General features: G+C 37.3%; 1 protein-coding gene and 1 long non-coding RNA gene across 4 annotated transcripts; one reads left to right on the top strand and one right to left on the bottom strand.

Moving 5' to 3' along the window:
* The first annotated feature begins 3,269 nt into the window (after positions 1-3,269).
* On the top strand, positions 3,270-7,185 carry barx1 (BARX homeobox 1). The gene is made up of 4 exons (XM_047348263.1): positions 3,270-3,893; positions 4,921-5,212; positions 6,409-6,493; positions 6,756-7,185. The coding sequence occupies exons 1-4, from the start codon at positions 3,692-3,694 to the stop codon at positions 6,921-6,923; spliced, it is 747 nt and encodes a 248-aa protein (XP_047204219.1). The 5' UTR covers positions 3,270-3,691; the 3' UTR covers positions 6,924-7,185.
* A 3,039-nt stretch (positions 7,186-10,224) lies between these two features.
* On the bottom strand, positions 10,225-19,848 carry LOC124856462. Of its 3 annotated transcripts, XR_007035337.1 has the most exons (6): positions 19,706-19,848; positions 12,585-12,694; positions 12,397-12,493; positions 11,016-11,114; positions 10,702-10,824; positions 10,225-10,503 (listed from the first exon to the last, which is right to left on the bottom strand). It is a non-coding gene; the product is annotated as an uncharacterized LOC124856462 (long non-coding RNA). The 3 variants fall into 3 exon arrangements; XR_007035336.1 differs by having other exon boundaries at positions 11,016-12,493; positions 19,656-19,848; XR_007035335.1 differs by having other exon boundaries at positions 11,016-12,493.
* Positions 19,849-23,574: the final 3,726 nt, after the last annotated feature.

The raw sequence follows: 23,574 nt of genomic DNA, 5'->3' as shown, positions 1-23,574 counted from the left end.
GAGGAAGAACAATTACAATACAATTACAAAGAAAATAAACACAGATACAGACACAGAAAAACAAATAAAAAGATATCTCCTTGTTGTAAACTTATCTGGACTATTTAACTTTCCGACCAGTAGTTAGCAGCTTCTTCCTCTGGCGTTCTCAAGCTCCTACCTGTCCTCCCTCAAACGCTGAATGGGGAACACCCCTCAGACCACTCTCTTGTATACAAACTCACCACGCAGACCAACAGCGCCTCGACTCATCTCACTCCTCTCCATGCCAAATCTCCAACAACCAAACAGTAAAATCTTCTTTGCTACATGTCCTTTCTCCTCTGCTTGCCTGCCAAATTAAATGCTCACCTGTCCTCTTGCTTGCAGATTTTTTCCAGATGATATTAAAAGTGCATCACCAGACCAGAATATATATTTGTTTCCTGATTTCTCCTCATTCAACAAATCCATTTAAAACATCCTCACCGTTTCTTGAGATTGTTCCTATTTTTGGGTAGCATATCTACCAAAAACCATGACAATAGACTTATATACTGAGCATAAATTTATCCACATTTAAATTCATTTAATGACAAATATTTAACAGTTTTTTATTAAATGTTTTATTAGACAATATAATGTTGCACAGTGGTGCAGGTTTGAAAGTTGCCGAGCAGCAGGAATTTTCCAGGTTTCAATCATGGCCCAAGGACTTTCTGTGTGGAGGTTTCATGTTCTCCCTGTGCATAGTTGGTCTCTTTTAAGGAATTTGATTCCATTCAAAAACATGCATTTTTGGTTAACTTGCCCCTCTAAATTGCCCATAAGGATGGGTTGTGCTGTTTATTTGTCTTCTGTTGCCTCTTGATGAACTGGCAACTTGTCCAGGATGTATCCCACCTCCTACCAACTGGCTTCTGGTATATGATTCTTTTCATTTCACTCTTTGATAGCTACAACATTAGATATTAATTACTTTAACTCAATTTTGGGTTGAAAACCTAACCTCGTATGTTTAAGCAGACCCTTGTGTTAAATCAATTCAGGCCTGAATTGATCCATATTTCATTCAGGGTTACCAGGTTTGCAAAATAATGCAGTCAATTTTTAGAAAGTAAGTAAAATGAACAAAAGGATTAATTAATTAACATTGGTAAGTGTAAAGGTAAGACTACCTTCATATCAGTTTAGATTTTCTTTGCATAAGTACTTTTTTATGTGATGCTATCAATAATAGGCTATAAACATGAAAGGTAGACTAAATATATGATATCATACAGGGTAAATGTTTGGAAGCAAGATCAAATTTGTACAAAAAGGTGAAATTAAGAAAATTGCAAATCTTAATAAAGTAAAAGTCTTGCTATACCTATAGAACTCATACTGGTTTTTAAGATATGCATTATAAACAGAAAGTTGAAGTTCTTTCCAATTTTTTGGGCTGTGGTGTATATAGCACTATATAATCAGGTAAAGTCAAAGTGGGTCTGCTTGCTCTGGAGTGGCCAGATGAAAGCCACTCCTTAATAAATGGCACATGGCAGCCCGACTGGAGTTTGCCACAGGCATCTAAAGGACTCTCAGACCATGAGAAACAAAGTTCTCTGGTCTGATGAAACAAGATTGAACTCTTTGGTGTGAATGCAAGGCATCCTATTTGGAGGAAACCAGGCACCGCTCATCACCAGCCCAACACAATCCCTACAGTGAAGCATGGTGGTGACAGTATCATGCTATGGGGATGTTCTTTAGCAGCAGGAACTGGCAGACTAGTCAAGCTAGAGGAAAAGATGAATGCAGCAACGTACAGAGAATGTACAGAAACATCTCAAAGCACACAGCCAAGATCTCAAAAGAGTGGCTTCAGAACCACTCTGTGAATGTCCTGAAGTGGCCAAGGCAGAGTCCAGATTTGAATCCGATTGAATATCTTTGGAGAGATCTGAAAATGGCTGAGCATAGAGGTCTCTCATCCAACCTGTTGGGGCTTGAAACGTTCTGCAAAGAAGAATGGGCCAAACTGCCTAAAGATAGGTGTGTTCAGCTTGTGGCGTCAGATTCAAATAGACTTGAGGCTGTAATTGCTGCCAAAGGTGGATCAACAAGGTAATGAGCTAAGGCTTTGAATACTTATGTAAATGTGATTTCTTAGTTTTCTATTTATAATAAATTTGCAACAATCTCAAACAAATCTCTTCCCATTGTCAAAATGGGGTATTGTGTGTAGAATTTTGATGAAAGAGATTAATTTGATACCATTTGGAATAAGGACAGAACATTAAATGTGGAAAAAGTGCAGCGCTGGGAATACTTTCCGTAATGTGTATATATATATATATATATATATATACATACACATATATATATGTGTGTGTGTGTGTGTATATGGGTGTGTGTGTAATCTGTGGACCATCAGCATTAGTTGAAAAGATCTTTTTTCTATGTTTAACAGGGCTGCATTAGACTACATTCCCAGGACATTACCTTGCAGTCCAAAGACCAACCACCAGAGGAAGATATATTCTGGACAAGACAGGAAAGCACGTTTTGTTTTGCTTACACACTCCTACAAAGGAAAAAGAAGTGTTTCTCATTTTATTCTTGTTTTGTTTTATTTCTAAGAAAATTTCCAGTCCGATCTGTGTTGTTATCAGATGCCACAACAACGCTTTTATTCAGTGACACAAGTCTTTTTAAGGAAATGTGCTTTCAGTGATTTCTGTGATGGTTCTTGTTAACCTTTCTTTTTTGGGTAGTGTGCCTTTATTCTTCAATGTTCCAGTCAGTATAGCCTGTATTTTATTCTGCTTAGAAGCTTTGATCTAACTTTTAGATCAAGGCTTCTAAGGAGAAAGAGCGATATTTTATAAAGCTACATCATTGATCCTCAACTGGAAATCATTTACAAGTCATCCGAAGGAAGGTTTTGGGGTCATGATTCAAAGGTAAAGCTCTTCTAAAACACCCCTGTGGTACTTGGGCTATAGTCAAAAACTGCAAAGGAGCAGTTGAGGAAGTACATTAGAAATCAAAACAATCTAGTTACACTGCAAAACTAAGTCTGACTGTTGCATGCGAAATAAATCTACATATGCATCTAGAAAATGCTGCATTGCAAGCATCAACAGGAGTTATTGCAAGCAGTTTTTATATTTTCCTCGTTTCATTTCCAGCCTTTTCACCGCCACCATTAGGCTAATATTTTTCTTGAAGCTGCTTGAAGTGCCCTTGCTCCCAAACATCTTTAGTTCTGTTTTGCATAAGTCCGTGCATGACAAGCGCGCCTTTGCATGGAGATTTAGCTGCAACAAAGACAGAGAGCTGCACGGGCAAATCTCGGGAGGAGGGGTGGAGCCACGACGGAACTCTTAACACCAAAAGGCTTATTCCTCATCTCACTGCCAAGGTGCCGGGCTTCTCGGTCCGCAGGAACACCAACAGGCCATGCACATGCTCGGACTCTGGGCAAGTGATAACCATCGGCTGTAAGGTTCCTCCGCCAAAGGAAAAGCATATGGACAAAAAAAGAGCTCAAATCTCTATCAGAGGACTTTGGAGATCAGCCTACCTGTAATCGGGTTGCTCGAGAGCCTTAGGACAACTCTGAGCTGCAGACTTGATGCTGCGGAGAAAACATGACTTGTGAGTCGGGGATCTGAAGGAGCGATCTTCCGTGTACGCGCCTGGTGTCGATCCCACGGCCCGAAGGATGCAGCACCCGCTGGACATGGGCGCGCATTACTACCCCCCTGACGTCCAGCCGGACCACAGGACTCACCGCTACAGGAGTTTCATGATAGAGGAAATCCTGACGGATCACCCGGAGCACAAGACATCAGCACCGGCCGGAGACCTGCTCAAGTTCGGGGTCCAGGCTCTTCTGTCAGCCCGACCTTTCCACAGTCAACTGGGTGAGTTCTGCATCTTAGGCTCAGACTTAATATTAGAGCAATAGTTGTCACAGTTGATTGTTTAAAACCAAACGTATCCTACTTAGGCCTATGGATTTTTAATCAATATTCTAGCATGATCACATTAAATCGTGCTATTCAAAAAGAAATGTAGTTATTCCTGTCTTTAATCCAGCATCTGTATCAATATAATCAAGTTGCAAAATATCAAGAAAGAAAAAAACAGAAGGGAAGAGATCTGATTTCCACAAACTACTTTGATATAAAAATAAATAAATTTAATAAATCCAAAAGACTTTAATGAGCAAAAATGCAAAGATAATTCATTTTTATTTTTCAGTTTAGTAAAATATTGATTATGTTGAATGCATTTAAGAATCGCCTCCTGTTTTGTTATGATTGTTCAAACTAAATAGTTAAGTAATTTTTTTTTTTCAAATAACTTTTGTTTTTCCCCCAGTTTTTTACATATATACTAATGACTTCTAGAGCCTATTTAGTCCAGGTGATTTTTTTGGTTTGTTAGGTTTTGTTTTTGATCCAACATGGTTTTGGTTCTAGTCTCCGTAATGTTCCAGCTCAGATCCGTTGAATGCCTAACTAGAGGCTCGATTTTATTATGAACTGACTTTATTTATCCCTGACTTTGTTTTCTGTCAAACACCAATGCTATGAATAAGTGCAGTAAAAACTATATAAAACAGGTTTTTATTTATCCGCCATGTTTTTGAGGCTCTACTACTTTTATTAATCTCTCTTAGACCCAATTTAAATGAGCAATGTAAGGTTAAATAAATTCTTATTCTTTCGATAAAAAAAAACAAAAACAAAAAAAAAAAAAACACGGCCTAATAGTTAATCGCAGTTATTCATAAATTAAGAATTATTTAGTGTAAAAGATTCAAATGAGGAAGACAGTTTCCCGGAGGTCATTGTGTCACTGAAGCTCGTCCGTTAACCTAAACTTACCTCCAAGAAGCAACTTTTTAAACTGAACCGCCATGTTTCCTTTTCCACCCCGCCGCAGTGTTAAAAGCCGACCATGCGAGCCTCCTCAAGTTCCCCCTGTCCCCGCTGTCCTGCTCGCTGGGCTCCCCGCTCGCCTCCCCGCTTCTGTCCGCGGCTCCGGGCCTGCAGGTCGGCCCCGCCAGCCACCACCTGCCGCTGGACCTGCACCTGCGCGGGAAGCTGGAGCACGGAGCCGACGGCGGCGGAAAGAGCAAGAAAGGGCGCCGGAGCCGCACCGTATTCACCGAGCTGCAGCTCATGGGCCTGGAGAAGCGCTTCGAGAAGCAGAAGTACCTCTCTACCCCAGACAGGTGCGTCTGTAACTCAGACATTTTAGTTTAGGCATGTTAATATCAGTTAAAATCAGACCTCCACCATTTCAGCTTCAGACGAACCGAGGAATGAAACAGTCCAGTAGTTCTCCTGGCAGCGGTAGTATAAGTTGGACCATGTCGGTTGGAGCGGCGTGCTTTTGCCTTTCTGTTCTTAACTGATCCAGTAGTTATTAGTAGAAAACAAGGGAAAAATCGCCAATTGTAAGTTTACATTTAGTTCAATCTCAATTTGATAAAGTCGTTTTGAGTTTATATAGAAACAAATAACTTACATGTAATATTTAGTGCTCACCCTTGTGTAGATTCATATTTTTCCTCCTAAGTAATGTGTTAAATCTACGCTGTAGTTTACACATATTCGTTCATCCTCAAAAGAAAGGAACTAATTAAATCTGAGGATCGGGTTCAGGTTCCTTTATATAATTATTTATTTGAATAAATCACTGGCGTACAACTGGGCACCTTAATTAGAAAACAACCAAAAATAGTCCTAAAAAAGAAAGAAAATTACACTGTATGGACATGTAATACAAATAAATAGAACCTTGTCATATAATTCGTTTTAAAAATTTTTTTTGTAAAGAGCAGATCAAATAAAAAAAATCCTTTAGAACTTATTTCACAGATTTGAACCAACATCTGAACAGCCCTGATTTTAACTGTAGACTCGGATTAAGCCACAGGAGAAGTCCAGGGTGTTTGTAGCATGAGAGGGTTCATTATTATCTTTATTTCACTCTTTATGGAATCAGGATTTGTTATTTTTTAATAATATTTTTCAATATATTTTACATCGATTCCAGGGTGAAACATTGAAGTTGCTTCTATGTTAGCATACAGATTTGTTTAATTAAGCTATGCTGGTTTAAGTGTTTTTGTCTAACATGTCCTGTAGCAGCTAGTTAGCCCTACACTGTCGGACCACATGTGTTATTTTTAGTTGCAAAATGTAAACTCTAAAACCACCAAGTCAAAGAAAAATACAAAGGACTCAGTGTTGGAGCTGCTGCTGCTTGGCAACGCTGGAGCTATGGTTTAGCATTTATCCTCCTCACTAAAATACTAAAGAACGGTTTAAAACATTGGAATTGTTACTTGTTTTGTTTTTTAAACCACTTCAGTGCTAATATTGGAAATACTGAAATGTGTGGATGTGTGTTTGATCCCTGCAGGATAGATTTGGCCGAGTCTTTGGGCCTCAGTCAACTGCAAGTCAAAACCTGGTACCAGAACCGGAGGATGAAATGGAAGAAAATTGTAAGTTGTGCACTGCTGATGAAACTATGGTGCAGTGTAGGGCTGATGAGTCTATTTTATCTTGAAATATTAAACTCAAATATTGGTGGCAGCAGCGGTGCTTTGTGGTTGAGAAGTACCAGAGAGTGCCTGCTCTTTTTGGGGATAGATTACAAAATAAATGAGTCTACATGTCTGAAATGGCAGCATTTCCCAATTATCTTGATGTGCTGAATTTGCTTATGAACATTACATGGACCTGAACGAGATTTTCTACGAGCAGGTTCTCCAGGGAGGAGGACTGGAGTCCCCCACCAAGCCAAAAGGCCGACCAAAGAAGAACTCCATCCCCAGCAGCGAGCAGCTCTCTGAGCAGGAACGATCTGCTGCTGATGCCGATCGTCAGTCTGACGGGTCAAGCTCTCACTTCGAGAACACACAGGAGGAGTGATGTAATTCAGCTGGACTTGCAGAACCGCTGGGACCCTTAAGTGCACCTGGAGGAGGATGCTTCCAGAGACCGGATCTGCTCCATGAAGCAGCCGTGTGTTTTTTGTCACATTCCTTCATGATGAACTTGCTGCTGCTCAGGAAGGAACTCAAACCTTTGCAGTAGGTCTATTTTCAACTTCTATGATCCACTCTTACTCATCTGTTTTGCATTCCTTTTATGTAACTGTGCTTTGTTTAATTATTAAATATATTTTCAGTAACACTCTCTTTCTTTCATTCTAAACAATACATGTGTTCATATCAGCTTTCAAAGTCTTGTGGGTTCAGTGCAAGCAGCTGTGGAGCACAGTCACGCTTATGTGGCCAAAACAATGTCAGGTATTTTTAAAGATTAAAATCAAAAATATCTGCTGTTTCACTCAGGATGACATATTGATAACAGCCGACCAATCCCCTCAGCATCAAACATCTCTCAGCAGGAGCAAGAGGGGAACCAAACAAGCATTCTACTTTTATACAGACAATATTTAAATAAAATGTGTGGAAGAAAGGAGGTGACTGCGATGGTGGAAAATAAACTAGCACCTTACAGCATAGGATAATATATCTGTTTCAGCTTATATAAAACATAATACATATATCATACATAAAGGGCCCAGAGTACGTTCCAAGAAAAGCAAATGTTGGAGGATATTTTCTGTAGTGGGGACCTAATGAGTCCTCATTGTATCTAATATTTCTTTATTAACCTCAGCAACTGGAAAAATATAGTAAGACACAATACTGAAGCTGTGGCTTTTTAAAACTAAAATCAATGTGTTTATATGACTCAGTAGGTTACATTGTGTTAACTAAAGTTTAATAATGGAGAAAGAACTAATAGAACAGAGATTATTTAATAAAAAAAAAAAAAAACGTTACAGGATATTTTTTCATGTTCCTAAGTGGTGGGTATACTTTGTTGCCTAACTTTCTGAAAATGTTTGTGTGTGTGTGTGTGTGTATATATATTGAGAAATTTGAATATTACTAAAAAGAAAATTTTTGTAACTCAATTCACAAAGTAAAACATATTATGTCAATTATTGCACACAATATTTAAGATTAGACCAAATACACAAAGTAATGCAGACCAAAACATTTTACAAAAATGTATTCATGTGTCCATTTTTTCCTGAGATTGGACATAACGCAGGGTGCTTTCAGGCAGCTTCACCATCACCAAGGTCATCTTTAAGGTTTTCCTCTTCCAGGAGCTGTTCTTATTCCAAGGAAGTCAATAATATAGACCTTGACTGCAGAAGCACACGGAGGAAGTTCTTGCTTTCTGCGCATGTTAGGTTGCCTGAACTGCGTCACATTTGTCAGGAAATGAACGCAACAAATCTTCACCTGCGCAGACGAGTTTCTGAAGTTGTTTGGGAAAAAAACTCAGTAGCCTAATGCTAGTGTGGGCCTCATGATGGAACCGAACTGTACTCCGACAAAAACATCAGCTGCAGCGTAATGAGCAACAACTCAATAAGCAGAAATAATACAAAGAACAGGAATAAACTGATTTCAACTTCAGCCTCAAGAAAACCCCAAACCTGACTCATCATTCAGGATGCTTCGCTTTGGAGGACACATTTTGGAAACGCACTTTTTTTGCTTCTTCTAGTAAATCTGTAACGTAATGAAGAAAGTGCTTTTAAATGAAAAACCTTCTAATTTTATTATTCGTGGGTCCGCGTTCCCGACTGGTCCGAATCATGAGTGGATGGAGGATGATTAAATAATAAAGCCCGGTTCAGAGGAGCAAGAACTACCGGGCCGGACCGACACCGCTCGTCTAAACACTGATAAAACAGCCTCTCACTGTTTGAAGAATTAAACAATGAATTAACCTTTCAGGATTAAAGTGATGTAAGTTTAACAATTAAAACACATTTAAATGAATTCTATCCAGTTTGTAAAATGTACTTATTTAGCTAAATGAATTTAATTAAACTGATATATTTATACTTATAACCTATCAACCTTGTTCCAAAAAAATAATGTTCGATTTTAGCAGCAGTTGAACATTGTGTTAACAAACTAATATTCTTGAATAAAAATTAAATAATTGTGAGATGTATTATCCGTCAAATTCCTCTACAGTTTCTTATTCTGTCATATATTAGTATAAATAAGCATTAGCTAAACCGCAGCATCATTACCTGGGTGGATGTAAAATCAGGAAATACAAGCATTTAGTCCAAACTGATTACAGAGGAGCAGGAAGATTAATAAATTGGCTAAGGTCCTGACTGTGTGGTTGCTTGGGTACTGCAGGAACACCCAACCTTTTAACAGTGCATGTCTGATCACCTGTCCTGGAAACAGCAGCACAGTTTGGGGCCGAATGGAAGAATACTCCTGCAGACCACTGTTTATTAAAATGACTGAGTTTATTACTGTAACAGCTTTTTTATTTATTTATTTATTTTACAGCAATCCAAGCTTTCAAGCAGCTCATAAAAAGTGAACTTACAGCTTGATCGCTGCACATCATTGTATTAACATTGTTTCAGGACAGTAAATAACTTAGTTATGAGTTAGTTTATTAGTAATAATTTATTTGCCTGGAAACATATTTTTCCAAACAAACATTTTCCCAAAAATTTTTTTCTGTCTTTTTTTAAATTAACAATATTTCTTGTGGGTTTTAAAATATCTAAAAACCTGCCTTAAAAACTGGGTGCATGATTCAGATGGAATATTAGTTTATGTTTATTATGAATTTTCTGAGCCAATAATTTAGCTTTTTATTGAGCTGTAAGACTTAATAAACAAACGGAGAATCCACTGTGGGTTTCAAAGCAACTGGGCCTCTGCTGCCTCTTAGTGACTCCAGTCTCTGCACGCTTCAGAATGTCGTCAAAGACATTTAATTCACTAAAGATGGAGTCAGTTATTGTTGTGAGAAATGTACGTTTTTCTTTTCCGTCGGCAGCACTTGTTCTGACACAGCATTAAAATGCTTGTCATCAGCCGGTCAGTTTATTTTACTGTGCATTGAACACAAGATGAAGAATAAATATGAATGTTTGTTTTAACAGATGAGGAAATCAGTGGATTAGATGAATATCTGCTCTTTCACAATTTTCAACACAACTCGGCTAAGCCTTATTTACACAGCAGTTGTCAAACATTATATTAATAATACAAAGTTATGATGAGAACAAAGCAGTGAATATATATATATATATATATATATATATATATATATATATATATATATATATAATTTGACCAACACAACCAACTGAAGAGTTAAATGAAATAGAGCCACATGTTTATTCTAACATCAGATTAAAGTCTTTGTTAAATTTATACAAAGCAGTCAGCAGCTCAGTAAATCACAAATATTACATAAATGTTGAACATAAATCCAATTTTTGAAAAGATTTGAACCTTTTTTCTTTCTGTAACTGTTTGAATCCCTTTCCCCAAAGCTTTCCTGAGGGCCTTTAAAGCACACTCCCAGACGGCGTCATGGAAGTGTGTTGGATCAGCAGGATGCTGGGTCATGGTGGGGCAAACACCAGTGCTTGGTCCTGTAAACAACAGAACAGCGCCGGAGTGCCAAGATCATTTACTTTAAAGGAAACATTTGTTGCAAACAGCATGTGTATAAAAATAAAAGGTTTTAATTCCTTTTTTCTAAGTTTAAAAAAAGAAAAGAAAAAAGGGAGAAAAACAACAAAAGCTTGTTTCAAAAGTCCCTAAATTTCAGACTGAGTCAGCACACAAACCTTTCCAACATGGTGGTCCTCCTCCACGGAAACACTCAGCCTGTCACTGATTGTAGTAAGACTGCTGAAAGAAAATCTGACTGCCACATGGGATTGGTTGGGATTAGACCTGTCAGAATATCCCTGTCACACCATGAAATAATAATAATAATAAGAAGAAATGATATTTACGTAATAAATAAATGATGAAAAATAAATAAAGTAACAAATAAATGATTCTACTTACAATGTTTACATTGTAAGTAGAATCTCACTGAATAAAAAAGCGTGAAATAACTCCACGCATTTGATTACTGCCTTCATGAAATGGTCACCTGAAATGGTTTTCCAAATAGTCTTGAAAGAACTTCACAGAGGTGCATTAGGAGCAGGCTAAAGGTGAATATTTAAGTCATCAAAGCAAAGAAGGGTTACTGTGAGGAATCACAAATATAAAACATGTTTAATGTTCTTTTACAAATTTTTGTTTACTACAAATGTGTAATGTAATAAATGTTTATTATGTAAATGTCATCTATTAATATTATTATTATGTCTATTATTATTATACCATTAACATTAAACGAGAAAGAGTGTCTAAAACGTGTGACCAGTAGTCTGTGTATATATATATATATATATATATATTACAATATTACATCAGACCAATAAAAAATATATACATAAAAGTGGGCTTAATGAAAAGTATGTTTAATGCCTGCTTAAAATTTGCTATTTTCAGAGAGTACTTTTAATCTGACAAAATGAGCCTTATTAGTGTTTAGATTCTAATTTATTCAGCTTTAGCATCCCGAACCCAAAACCTTTTTGAGCAGGAAAACAATGACTTTGGGAAACGCCTGGACAGCTAAAATGTTTTTTATATTTTATTGTATTCATGATGTTTTGCATTTTAAAAGTATTAAATTATACTGTGAAGCACCATGATGAAGAACTGAGTTACTGTCAAAAGTGCTAACCTGTCCAGAGTTTGTGACCTTCATTAGGTTAATCTTAAACTGTCTTTATGAATGTATTATGTTTGAATCAGCCAATCATTATAATATATCCTGTCTGCAATACAAGATGAAACCCATGTTTATGAAAGATTAATGTCAACATGCTAAATAACCAAAAAGTTAAAAGCTGTAAGTGTTTCAATCACAGTCTCAGGTGTACCAGTGGAAAGATGCTTCTGAGCTTGAGGAACATTTATGGATTAATATTTCAAATATCTCAGACAGAAGGGATGAAATTCCAGATTCCTCTTAATCATGTTCATTGTTTTTTATTTTTTTATTTATCAGTCATTTTCCTTTATTCTGTGGCCCGGCAGAAACGCTCTCAGCATCAGGTACAATCCATGGCTGACATGGATATTTGCAACCCCCACCCCACAAACACACACACCCACACACACCCACCCACACACACACACACACACACATACACACACACACACACACACACACACACACACACACACACAAACTGCATACATTAAGAGTGCCTAATCAGTCCTTGCCTATAGGATGTCAAATTTTGTTAAGGCTAAATCATATGCAGCTTAATGACAGGTCAACCTAAACAGCAGAGCTCAGGTTGGCAAAAAGGGCTCGACAAATGAAAAGGAAAAAGTGGAGCAGATTTAAGAAATGCTGCAAGGTGAGCCCATGATCTACAGCAGACAGGATACTATAAGCCCAATCCCCGTACCCAGTCCCTCTCCTGGGCTTTGGATGTGGCAGAGTGTAGGACAGCAATGACTTCCGACATAAATTACAATCAGGAGGAAGCGTCAGTTGCCAGGAATCTGCAGATTTGAAACAATCATTCAATTTAATCATTAAGAGGAGCCTTTGTGGTGGCCTGAGAGTGCTTTGGTGTGAGCATGAGATACAAACCCCAATTTTTAGAGAGCGGGTGTTTATCGAGTCAAAAGGTCCATGCTTAGACACAGCCCAGGCTTGGGGGGTCTTGGGGTGGGTGGGTGGATGTCAAGCCACTTCTCCAACTACACACAGGAGAATTTTTCCACCATTAAAGAGTCCCTGATTAATTTAGCACATGTGCCAAAACTGCACATGCGGCGTATGATCCCAATTAGCCTGAAACCCAACTCTGTGTAGGCCCAGCTCCACATTAGGTCTGCCAATCTTCTCACTGTGTGCTGTGTGACAACAGGCCTGCTACACATTAGGTCTGCACACATATTCATAAGTGAATGATACTGATTATAAAGGGAGGACATGTTGTCACTGTTCAGTGTGCCTTTGATGGACTGGTACACAACGAAGGAGAAACATTTCCAAATCAACCAACATGACTTATTATTGTTATAGACCTGCAGCTTATCATTAGCTAAAATGTGAGAAGAGCAAATGTCTTTGCAGTCTAGAAACACACAAAAAACATTTACTGTGATCTACTGTAAACATCATGCATTGAAAAAATATAAACGCAACACTTCATTAGCTGAACCCAAAGATTAAAGACTTTTTCTATGGACACAAAAGGTTTGTTTCTTTCAAAGGAGAAGTGCTCACTAACACAGATTTAGACAGATTCATGACCAATCTCCAAGAGAAACAGGCCTTTTGTGTCCATAGAAAAAGTCTTAGATTTCTGGGTTCTGCACATAAAAATTGGGAGCAACAGACAAAGTGTTGCCTTTATATTTTTGTTCAATGTATTTTGCATGTCCAAAAACAGATTTATGTTTTTACTTCACCATGCTTAGAGTTTGATTTATAATAATTAGCAAAGATGTTTCACTCACCTGACACAGTGGAAGTGTTATAACACAAGACCAAGACTCAAAATTACAGTTTTACTGTGATTTCAGACAGAAAACAAAGAAATATGCTATAAAACAATTTTAATACCTATATTTAACCCTTGTGTGGTGTTCATATTGTTTTTACTCATCCAATGTTTCTGGGTCCCGTGGACCCGTTGCATTTTGTAATTTTTAATGCCTCACAATCAAACACTTAATTAAAATCATGATATGAGTGGAAACAAATTTACAATTAATTTACATTAATTGTATAATTTGTCCTTCAGTAAATAATGAAAATGGGCCCCACAGACCCGAACACCACACAAGGGTTAAGGCAAAATCTAGCCTTAACGTAACACAATTGTTTCCATAGTAACAGGGTGCTTTCCTGAAGAAGGTCTCTGAGTCTGACAGATTTTATTTGATTTTGTACCCAGTTGGGAGCATCATTTAATATTATACATGGCCAACATTTCGCTATTTCAATAGAAAAATAAAACAATATTTACATTTTTTTTCTTTTAATGAAATGTCTTCTCCTGAAGCTTGAGGACAGTTTTCTCTGCTCCAACATGAGTTACCTAGGCTTGAGAAAGCTGGCTCAAAACATATTACAGAAATAAAGACGTAGATGTTGAATGTCAGAACCGTCACCATCGTGTGTCGGAGGACACATCTCAGTTTCAACTGTGAGTTAGAATCTTTAACATTTACAACGTGAATATTTGAAATATGTCATTTTCTGTGTAGTAAATCTATTGACTATGTACGTTTAACATTAAGAAAAATGAATGAACTTTTCATTCATTTTCTAATTGACTGAAATGCACCTGTCAGCAACAATGCAGGTTTAATAAGTTCAATCTCACGTCCGGTCAAAGTGATCTCACTAGAACCCTGCGTAGAAATGTAATCGAAATGGAACTACTCCATTTGAACTGGAAGAACCCTCCAGCAGAACCAGAACCAGCCTCAGGATGAGTGGTCATCTGCTGAGACTGACTGAAGGCTGAGAGGACAGAATGTAGACAGAAGCACTGAAGATAGATAATGGGAGGGTTACACCACACAAGCAACAGCGGTATAGTTCAACTTTATTACTCGGCAGCAGGACTGACAAAAAAATCCAACAAGTTCAATCCGTAGATACAGCCTGGAGTACACACCCTTTGTTTTTCTTCCCGGACTCATTTTATAACTTGTCACCAGCTTACTTCTTCTACTAAATAACTTCCCATGTGGAATAAACAATTCTATAAAAGAAAATAATAATTTCTTCAAATGTTCTAGTAGCAACAGCTCCCTCTGTGGCTTCTTCCAGGAGAGAAACACAGTTAAACAGATGCTTTGGGCCGGTAGAACTTAAAAGGCAAAAAAAGAGTTAATGGCAGCTGTTCTGTTCAAATTGTACACTATGTGACTTCATTTCAATATATGTAAACCAATGTTCCACTGGGTTATAGATCTGATCATTTTGCTGATTTTAAAAGAAATTGATGACCAGAACGTGATATTTTATTCCATAAACTGTGATGAAAACTATGTAGGTTTTCATCATTAATTCTTCAACTTCTATACTTCTATAAAACAAACATGTTTATCAGAATGTTCAACATATGATCCCTTTAGAATAACTTAGCTTTTGTGTGAAGCACATCAACGAGACCACATCATGGAGTAAGAAAATAGTTTAACCCTATGGAGAACATTTTGATGAGGTCATTTTAAATAGGCCAGACATAACTGGCTACATATTTTTCTTATATCTTTAGTTTTTTATTAGTGTACTACATGAAACATGCTTTACATTGTAATAAATCGAACTGCTTAAAGGTTGGGTGAAAGCTTTAAGTGATTGTAGTTGGAGACAGTCTTTTGCTACAATAGGCTGCCATGCTTTAGGCTTGCAAGGTCCCCGTACCAAGATGGTGGCTGTATTGATGCATTGTCCAGTGAAAAGCGGTAGTCAACGTAACACCTATGTGTTTATATTTGCAGGTACATATGGCTTCAAAATATCTTCTGTAAGTGTGCATCATATTCTGCTTAGGTTCTTTGCACAGAAGATGTCTGCTGAGGTGCTGGGCTAACGTTAGTTTACTTCCACTCAGTTTTGAACTGACTCATTCAACTCTGAACATGTTGTTTTGCGGTTCTGGGTAATGGTGTGTGGATGAAACTTAGAGAAAGTGTTGTTGTCCTGTGTTATACACTAAGCTTTGTACAGTGTAATTATCCATGACTAGTGCTGCAGCAGTAGGCAGGCTGTGCTCTGGTCTCTCCCACACAACTATCAATTTAGCTTAAGCTGGGCGTTTCTTAAAATCAAAGTGTGAACTAGGTCCAGAACGACCTGCTGTTTGGTACAGGTCTTAATTAGAACTCAGAGGTCTGTCATTGTTGCTAAATAACAATAAATTCATTAATATATTTTTACTTGAATGGAGTGGAACGCAAATACTCTGGATTTCCACAAAAAATGTGTTGTGTCAATTGTTAGAACATTCAATAAAGATAATTCCACTATCACTGATACATTTTATTTAAATCATTTATAATTTAACTCTGAACTATCATCTCAAGTGATTTGAAGTAAACAGTATCTTTACAAAGTACACTTTGACATGTGGCGGGGTTCTGGATCAAACCCCAAACCTTTCATCTGGAAGATGATTACTTCACCACTAAGCCATGGATGAAAATTTGTCTTCAAATCAGAATCTTCCAACTTGGAGAATACTCATATTTCCGCATTTCAAGGATGAGTGCCTTCAGCAACCTAGACCAGCATCAAGAAGGATTTGCTAAAAGACTTCATCTGATTAAGGGTTCAATTCCTTCTGATGAACACAGCAAAGCAGTAAGCTGCAAATAACACTAAAATGACAACAAACTTTATTTTAGACATGAATCATTGTGTTGATATGTTGTCCTGGCCATTGTTCTGATAGCAGTAGCATCGTGTCTTCTGCTTATGTCAGTGCTGTGTGCTGCTTTTAGTTCCTTGAGGAATGAACTGTAATGCATGTTTTGAATAGTAATATTATATACACAGGTTTGCATTGTTTTTGCCATTTTTGCCTTGGTTCTGATGCACAAGACAATTGTATCTCTGGTATCAAACTACAAAAATGGCTGAATCAGGGGGAGTGGAACTCTCTCTGATCTGGAGGGGGGCGGGGTGTGAACGGCCTAAATAGCATTTAAAGAGACGGCACCAAAACAAATTGCTCTCAGATGCACCTCAGCAAAGGGTAAAAGAAGAGCCTGCGGAGCTACAATAACAAGGAATGCTACGGTGGCCCTGTAGAGCAAACCACATCAACAAGTTACTAAACACAACTACAAATTATAAAACACAACAATATTTCAAAAAACACAACATTTCAAAAACACAACATTTCAAAAAACAACATTTCAAAAAATGCAACAACATTAACTAAGCACAACAACAAATTCAAAAACACAACTACATATAAAAAAACACAACATTTCAAAAAACGCAACATTTCAAAAAACACATTCACTAAAAACAACAACAAATTAAAAAACACAACTATATTCAAAAAACACAACATTTCAAAAAACACAACATTTCAAAAAACACAACATTTCAAAAAACACATTAACTAAGCACAACAACAAATTAAAAAACACAACTACATTTCAAAAAACACAACTATGTTTCAAAAAACACAACTACAAATCAAAAAACGCAACTACATTTAAAATAACACAACTACAAATTAAAAAACACAACTATATTTCAAAAAACACAACTACAAATCAAAAAACGCAACAACATTTAAAAAAACACAACTACAAATAAAAAAACACAAAATTTCAAAAAACACAAAATTTCAAAAAACACAACATTAACTAAGCACAACAAATTAAAAAACAACTACATTTCAAAAAACACAACTATATTTAAAAAAACACAACTACAAATCAAAAAACACAACATTTAAAAAAACATAACATTTCAAAAAACGCAACGACGTTTACTAAGCACAACAACAAATTAAAAAACACAATTACATTTCAAAAAAGACATTTCAAAAAACGCAACATTTCAGAAAATGCAACAACATTAACTAAGCACAACAAATAAAAAAACACAACTACAAATCAAAAAACACAACATTTCAAAAACCACAACATTTCAAAAAACACAACATTAACTAAGCACAACAACAAATTAAAAAACACAACTACAAATCAAAAAACACAACATTTCAAAAAACACATTTCAAAAAACACAACATTAACTAAGCACAACAACAAATAAAAAAACACAACTACATTCAAAAATCGCAACAATATTTCAAAAAACAGAATATTTCAAAAAACACAACATTAACTAAGCACAACAACAAATGAAAAAACACAACTACAAATCAAAAACCACAACATTTCAAAAAACAAATTTCAAAAACACATTTCAAAAAACACAACATTAACTAAGCACAACAACAAATAAAAAAACACAACTACATTCAAAAATCGCAATAACATTTAAAAAAACACAACATTTCAAAAAACCAACATTTCAAAAAACACAACACTTCAAAAAATGCAACAACATTAACTAAGCACAACAACAAATTAAAAAACACAACTACAAATCAAAAAACACAACATTTCAAAAAACACAACATTTCAAAAAACACAACATTAACTAAGCACAAGAACAAATTAAAAAACACAACTACATTCAAAAATCGCAACATTTCAAAAAACACAACTTTTCAAAAATCGCAACAACATTTCAAAAAACACAACATTTCAAAAAACACAACATTAACTAAGCACAACAAATTAAAAAACAACTACATTTAAAAAAACACAACTATATTTAAAAAAACACAACTACAAATCAAAAAATGCAACAACGTTTAAAAAAACACAACTACAAATCAAAAAACACATTTAAAAAAACATAACATTTCAAAAAACACAACGACATTAACTAAGCACAACAAATTAAAAAACAACTATATTTAAAAAAACACAACTACAAATAAAAAACGCAACATTTCAAAAAAGACAACATTTCAAAAGACACAACTACAAATAAAAAAATGTAACATTTCAAAAAACACAACTACAAATCAGAAAACACAACATTTCACAAAACACAACATTTCAAAAAACGCAACGACATTAACTAAGCACAACAAATTGAAAAACACAACTACATAAAAAAAAAACACAACTACAAATTAAAAAAACGCAACAACATTTCAAAAAACACAACTATATTTCAAAAAACACAACTACAAATCAGAAAACACAACATTTCAAAAAACTACTACAAATCAGAAAACACAACATTTCACAAAACACATTTCAAAAAACGCAACGACATTAACTAAGCACAACAACAAATTGAAAAACACAACTACATTTCAAAAAACACAACTACAAATCAAAAAACGCAATATTTCAAAAAACTTGCTCAGGGACCCAGAGTGGCAGGCTATATTTCGAACCCGGGTACTTGTGGCCTATAACGCAAATCCCCTACTCTAACCACTAGGCCACCACTTCCAAGACAAAAGTGAAAGAGCTCTGTTTGATCACTAGCTATGGCCCTCATGTACAGACGGCGACAGTCCGAGACAAAAGCCTCAGCGCTGATCTCTGTAAACATTCCTCTGCCTTATTTAGATTAAACAGCTAAACGTTAGAATCAGTTTGAGAGTCGTTCCTTTAGGAGCAAGTGTTATTTAGAGTGTGATCCCTTCTGGGGACCAAGGACCGGAGGGACTCCGAGGCGTCTGACCGCCAGCAGGGTGCGGTAGCTCAGACAAATGTTAACATTTTCAAAAGAGAAAATATTATATTTTACATTCTGGTACTTGCAGTTATCCACCACATATTATAAAATGCTTTATATCTACTTTCAGCTGCTGCAAACAAATAACAAGTAGCAGAAAATCACAGAGTGACTGGTTGAGGTCAGTCAGTTAGTGGGGAAAAACCCCTCCAGCCGCCCGCTGAGCCTGCAGCCACTGCGACCTGTCTGCGGAGCTCTGCTGCTCCGAAAATACCGGAGCACATTTCAAACTAGGCTCACTCTTGTTAAACTGACTGCATGGATGAAGTTTTGAGGTCGACTTTCTCGCCTTAAAACTACATTTTGTCAGAAAATAATAGTGGTATAAAAACGATAAATGTCTGCACTCACCTTCTCCATTGACTGCTGCTGGTGAGTGCATTATGGGAAACCTAGCTTACCCAAGTTCGCAGAAGGATGCCTCAATGCATCCTCGATATGGGTGGAACAAGAACTGTGGTCCGTCCAACAGCACAGTCAACCAATCAGCGATGTCTCATGTCTTCCACTGGCACCAATCTTTTCCGGTAGGTTACTGTTATCGTGTTTTTTGAAATGTTGTGTTTTTTGAAATGTTGTGTTTTTTGAAATGTTGTTTTTTGAAATGTTGTGTTTTTTTGAAATGTTGTTCCGTTTTTTGAAATGTTTTTGTGCTTAGTTAATGTCGTTGTGTTTTTTGAAATGTTGTTGTGTTTTATAATTTGTAGTTGTGTTTAGTAACTTGTTACGGTGGCCGTGGGGTGCAAACCAACATTACAAAATCTAAAACATTTTACAAACCTAAAGACAAATTTACATTTCAGAAAACAATTTAACAAGATGCGAAACATTTTACAAGTACTGAAACAAATTTATATTTCAGAAAACAAATTAATATTTCAGAAAACAATTTAACAAGATGCAGAACACTTTTACAAGTACTGAAGCAAATTTATATTTGACAAAATCAACCGGAAAGGGAATGTACCAACGCCGAGGCTGACCCGGAAATCAGCTTCAGGGGCTGCATCCTTCGAAGGACCCGGGCCCTGTCCCAGTACTCGCACTTCCACCCTTGTGTCCCTGAATTGCGCGATCCCGTTGATGGGTTCGAGTGCGTAGTGTATCCCAATTCTCCAGAGTGGTCCTTAGCCCCGCCCCCTTTGTGCCCTCAATCTGTCCTTCGGCGAAGCCTGCATCTAAGCAGGTGACGTTCTGAGCAAAAACAAATCACAACCGTAAACGTAACCAGCCATCAAATCAGAATAATAAGAACTGCGTAAACTTTAGACAACAAGCCGGCAAAAATTTTTTTTACTGGTTTTCCAGGCTCAACATTGTAAGATACCAGTGGGTTCAGAGTGAGTCTGGGCAGTCAGTAGGCCATAACACTGAAGTTACCTTTCAAACAAACACTGGCGCGGCGAGAGTCTGGTGTCGCTTCCTGCACTTTATTCTCCTCAAAACAATTGCTTGTTGCAGTTTTAAATAGTTTTTTTAGCAGTAAGACTGTGAAAACAGCGCTGGTTCCCGCCCTTTTTGATGTTGCAGTTATGGTGCAGAGCTGCAAGTCGATGACGTAACCCCTACTGTCCCAATTCTCCAATTTTGCACGCTTGTAACCTGCGCACTTCAACCCCTACATGCACTTGTACAAAGTAAACACTTCATAGAGGGGCGTAGGGTGTAGTGTGGGTATTGGGACAGGGCCTTAGAGTATCAGAAGTGTATTTGGGATGCCTTGCTCTACTGTCCATCGCATTGTCCACAGAGTTACAGAGGAGGTGGTGGCCATTTGTCTACCTTCTAAAGACCCCTGAGGACTTAAGGCAGTGTCCCGTGGGTTTGCAGGGCTGGCACGCCACAGAGCTTTTCTTAAAGCTGTGGGTGCAATTGACAGCTGCCATATCCGCTTCAGGTGTCCAAGGAGCCCTGATGGTCAGTGCTACAGGAACAGGAAACTCTTCCCTTCCATAATCATGCAAGCATATTCTGACCATCGGGGCCATTTTATTGACACATATGTCGGCTGGCCTGGGTCAGTACATGACTCTAGGGTGCTCCACCACAGCCCACTGTACAGTTGATCCTCCTCCAGGGCATTTTATCCTTGCTGATGGAGGGTACCCATGCCTCCAATATCCACTCCCCCTCATCACTCACTACAAGAGGACAAGACAAGGTGTGGGAGCCCAGCGCTTTAATAGCCATCATTCCAAAAACACGCTCTATAATAGAGCGTGTTTTTGGAATGATGAAAACCAGATTCAGGGCCATCTTCCTGCAAGCGCTGGAGGTGCACGACACCTTTGTACCTCACGTAAGTTTTGACCTAGATCCATTTTATATATACATTATACATAATATATACACATAAACATATATGCACCCTCTTTTAAATTGTTTTCAGTTCATAACAGCATGCGCCATCCTCCACAACATCTGCCTTGGTGCTGTGGATGTCATGACCCCAGAGGATGACCCAGAGGAGGCTGTAGAAGAGGATGAGGGTGAGGTTTGGACTGAGGCAGTCAGCGTTGCTCTCTGGCGGGACCAGCTTTCAGCTGAGGTGTCTGCCCTGGAGGAGGTACCACCAGAACATGACTACTGTGTCAGCCAAGTATAATATTATAGATGTGATTAATTTTTGAGGGGTATAACTAATTGTAATATTTTGTAAGCACCATCTTCTAATTCTGCATTTTTCCGATTACCTCTTAGTGATGTGGCAGCCGTCAATTCAGCCAGCCATAAAACACACTTGATGGACGATACCGTAGACAGCGGAACGAGGCATCACAAACATCTGCAGACCACCTGTGTGATGCTTCACTCACCATCCAGAATAGACTAACCACAGGTCTCAGTTGCAGCATCCCATCCATGTCTCTGACCTTGTGAGAGATTTAGCCACATCGCCAGAGACTTTCTGTTCAGAAAGACATCTGCCTTTTTGTTCTGTTGAAGAGGTTTTTCCAGGAACCAGTCACTCAAGTTGATCCTGCTGTCGCCATTGTAAGTACTTGTACATAGTTTTATTTTATGCATTTTGTGTCTTAATTATTTATAATTCCATAAGTATCTCAATGTGCTACAAAAAAAAACAGTACAAACATTTAGAAATATAGAAATGTTAAAAGCTACAGTTAAACCATGAAAACTAAATTATGAAAACTTATAAAAGCTGACAGCCACTGTCAGACTAACATCGAAATACAGCTGTAAACAGCTTTTTTAACCTCTGCCAACTCATTCACAAACTCAGTTACCTGCATTTCAAATGTGCTAAATATAGTGACAGAAACAGCACCCGCAATCCGTTTTAGGCTTGATAAATCTTGTTGCGGGTGGTAAAGTGTTACATTTGCATATCCTCCTCCCATAAATTTGCGCATGGGTCATTATCTTATGTTTTGCATATTGATGAAGGGCTAAAAAGTTTGTGACTGCTGTTCAGCGGATTTTACACATGGAATTCGATTTGCATCTGGTTTGTAGATCAGCTCTGCCCACTCAAACCTGTTTGCAGGTGGTTTTGTACAAGCAAACCTTTGAAGAACAGAACCTAAATATTTTGTCTTTGTAGTGGATTCAACTGCATATAGGTTGAACAAGATTTGAAAATCACTGTATTGTGTTTTATTTACATTTTACACAACGTCCCCACTTCATTGGAAGAAATTGGAATTAAATGGATAAATGATTAAAAATTTTTTGTACTTTATAAAAGCCTTGTCATATTGTTTAAGTCAAGTGAAGTGAAGTCAAGTTTATTTGTATATCGCTTTTACAGCAACAAGGCACTCAATGTGCTGTACATGAGGAAAAACATTACAATGATACAGAAAATTAAACAGAAAAACAAATCAAAAGACATTAATAATCCTTGGGAGTTTACTGGTAAGAGCTGGTTCTAATCCAATCTTTCTAATAGAGGTAATTAGCTCATTAAGTCCTCTGTGGTAAGGAATTCATCCTGTGGTCCCATCATTCAAATAATAAAAGTCATGGGAACTCACTGAAGTCTTAAGTAGAGAAGCTGGGTCACTGGTATAAAACAGTTTTAGAAAGATGATAAGAAAAAAGACCACATTAAGTAATAGGAGGGCGAAAAAAACATATTTCACACTTTATCCTTAGCAGGATACAGTTTGAGATGGCAAAAAAACCTTAGATGATGTCATTGGCAGACAGCAACCCTCATTTACCTTTGACCCCAACCTCTCACAGCAAACATCATCACAGTATTCTGTGTATATAAAATTATTAAAAGTTCCATTGGCTTTTAAAC

Source organism: Girardinichthys multiradiatus, chromosome 20, assembly GCF_021462225.1.
Source record: "Girardinichthys multiradiatus isolate DD_20200921_A chromosome 20, DD_fGirMul_XY1, whole genome shotgun sequence".
NCBI lineage: Eukaryota > Metazoa > Chordata > Actinopteri > Cyprinodontiformes > Goodeidae > Girardinichthys > Girardinichthys multiradiatus.
The sequence above is the reverse complement of the archived record's forward strand: the minus strand, read 5'-3'. Positions and strand labels throughout refer to the sequence as shown.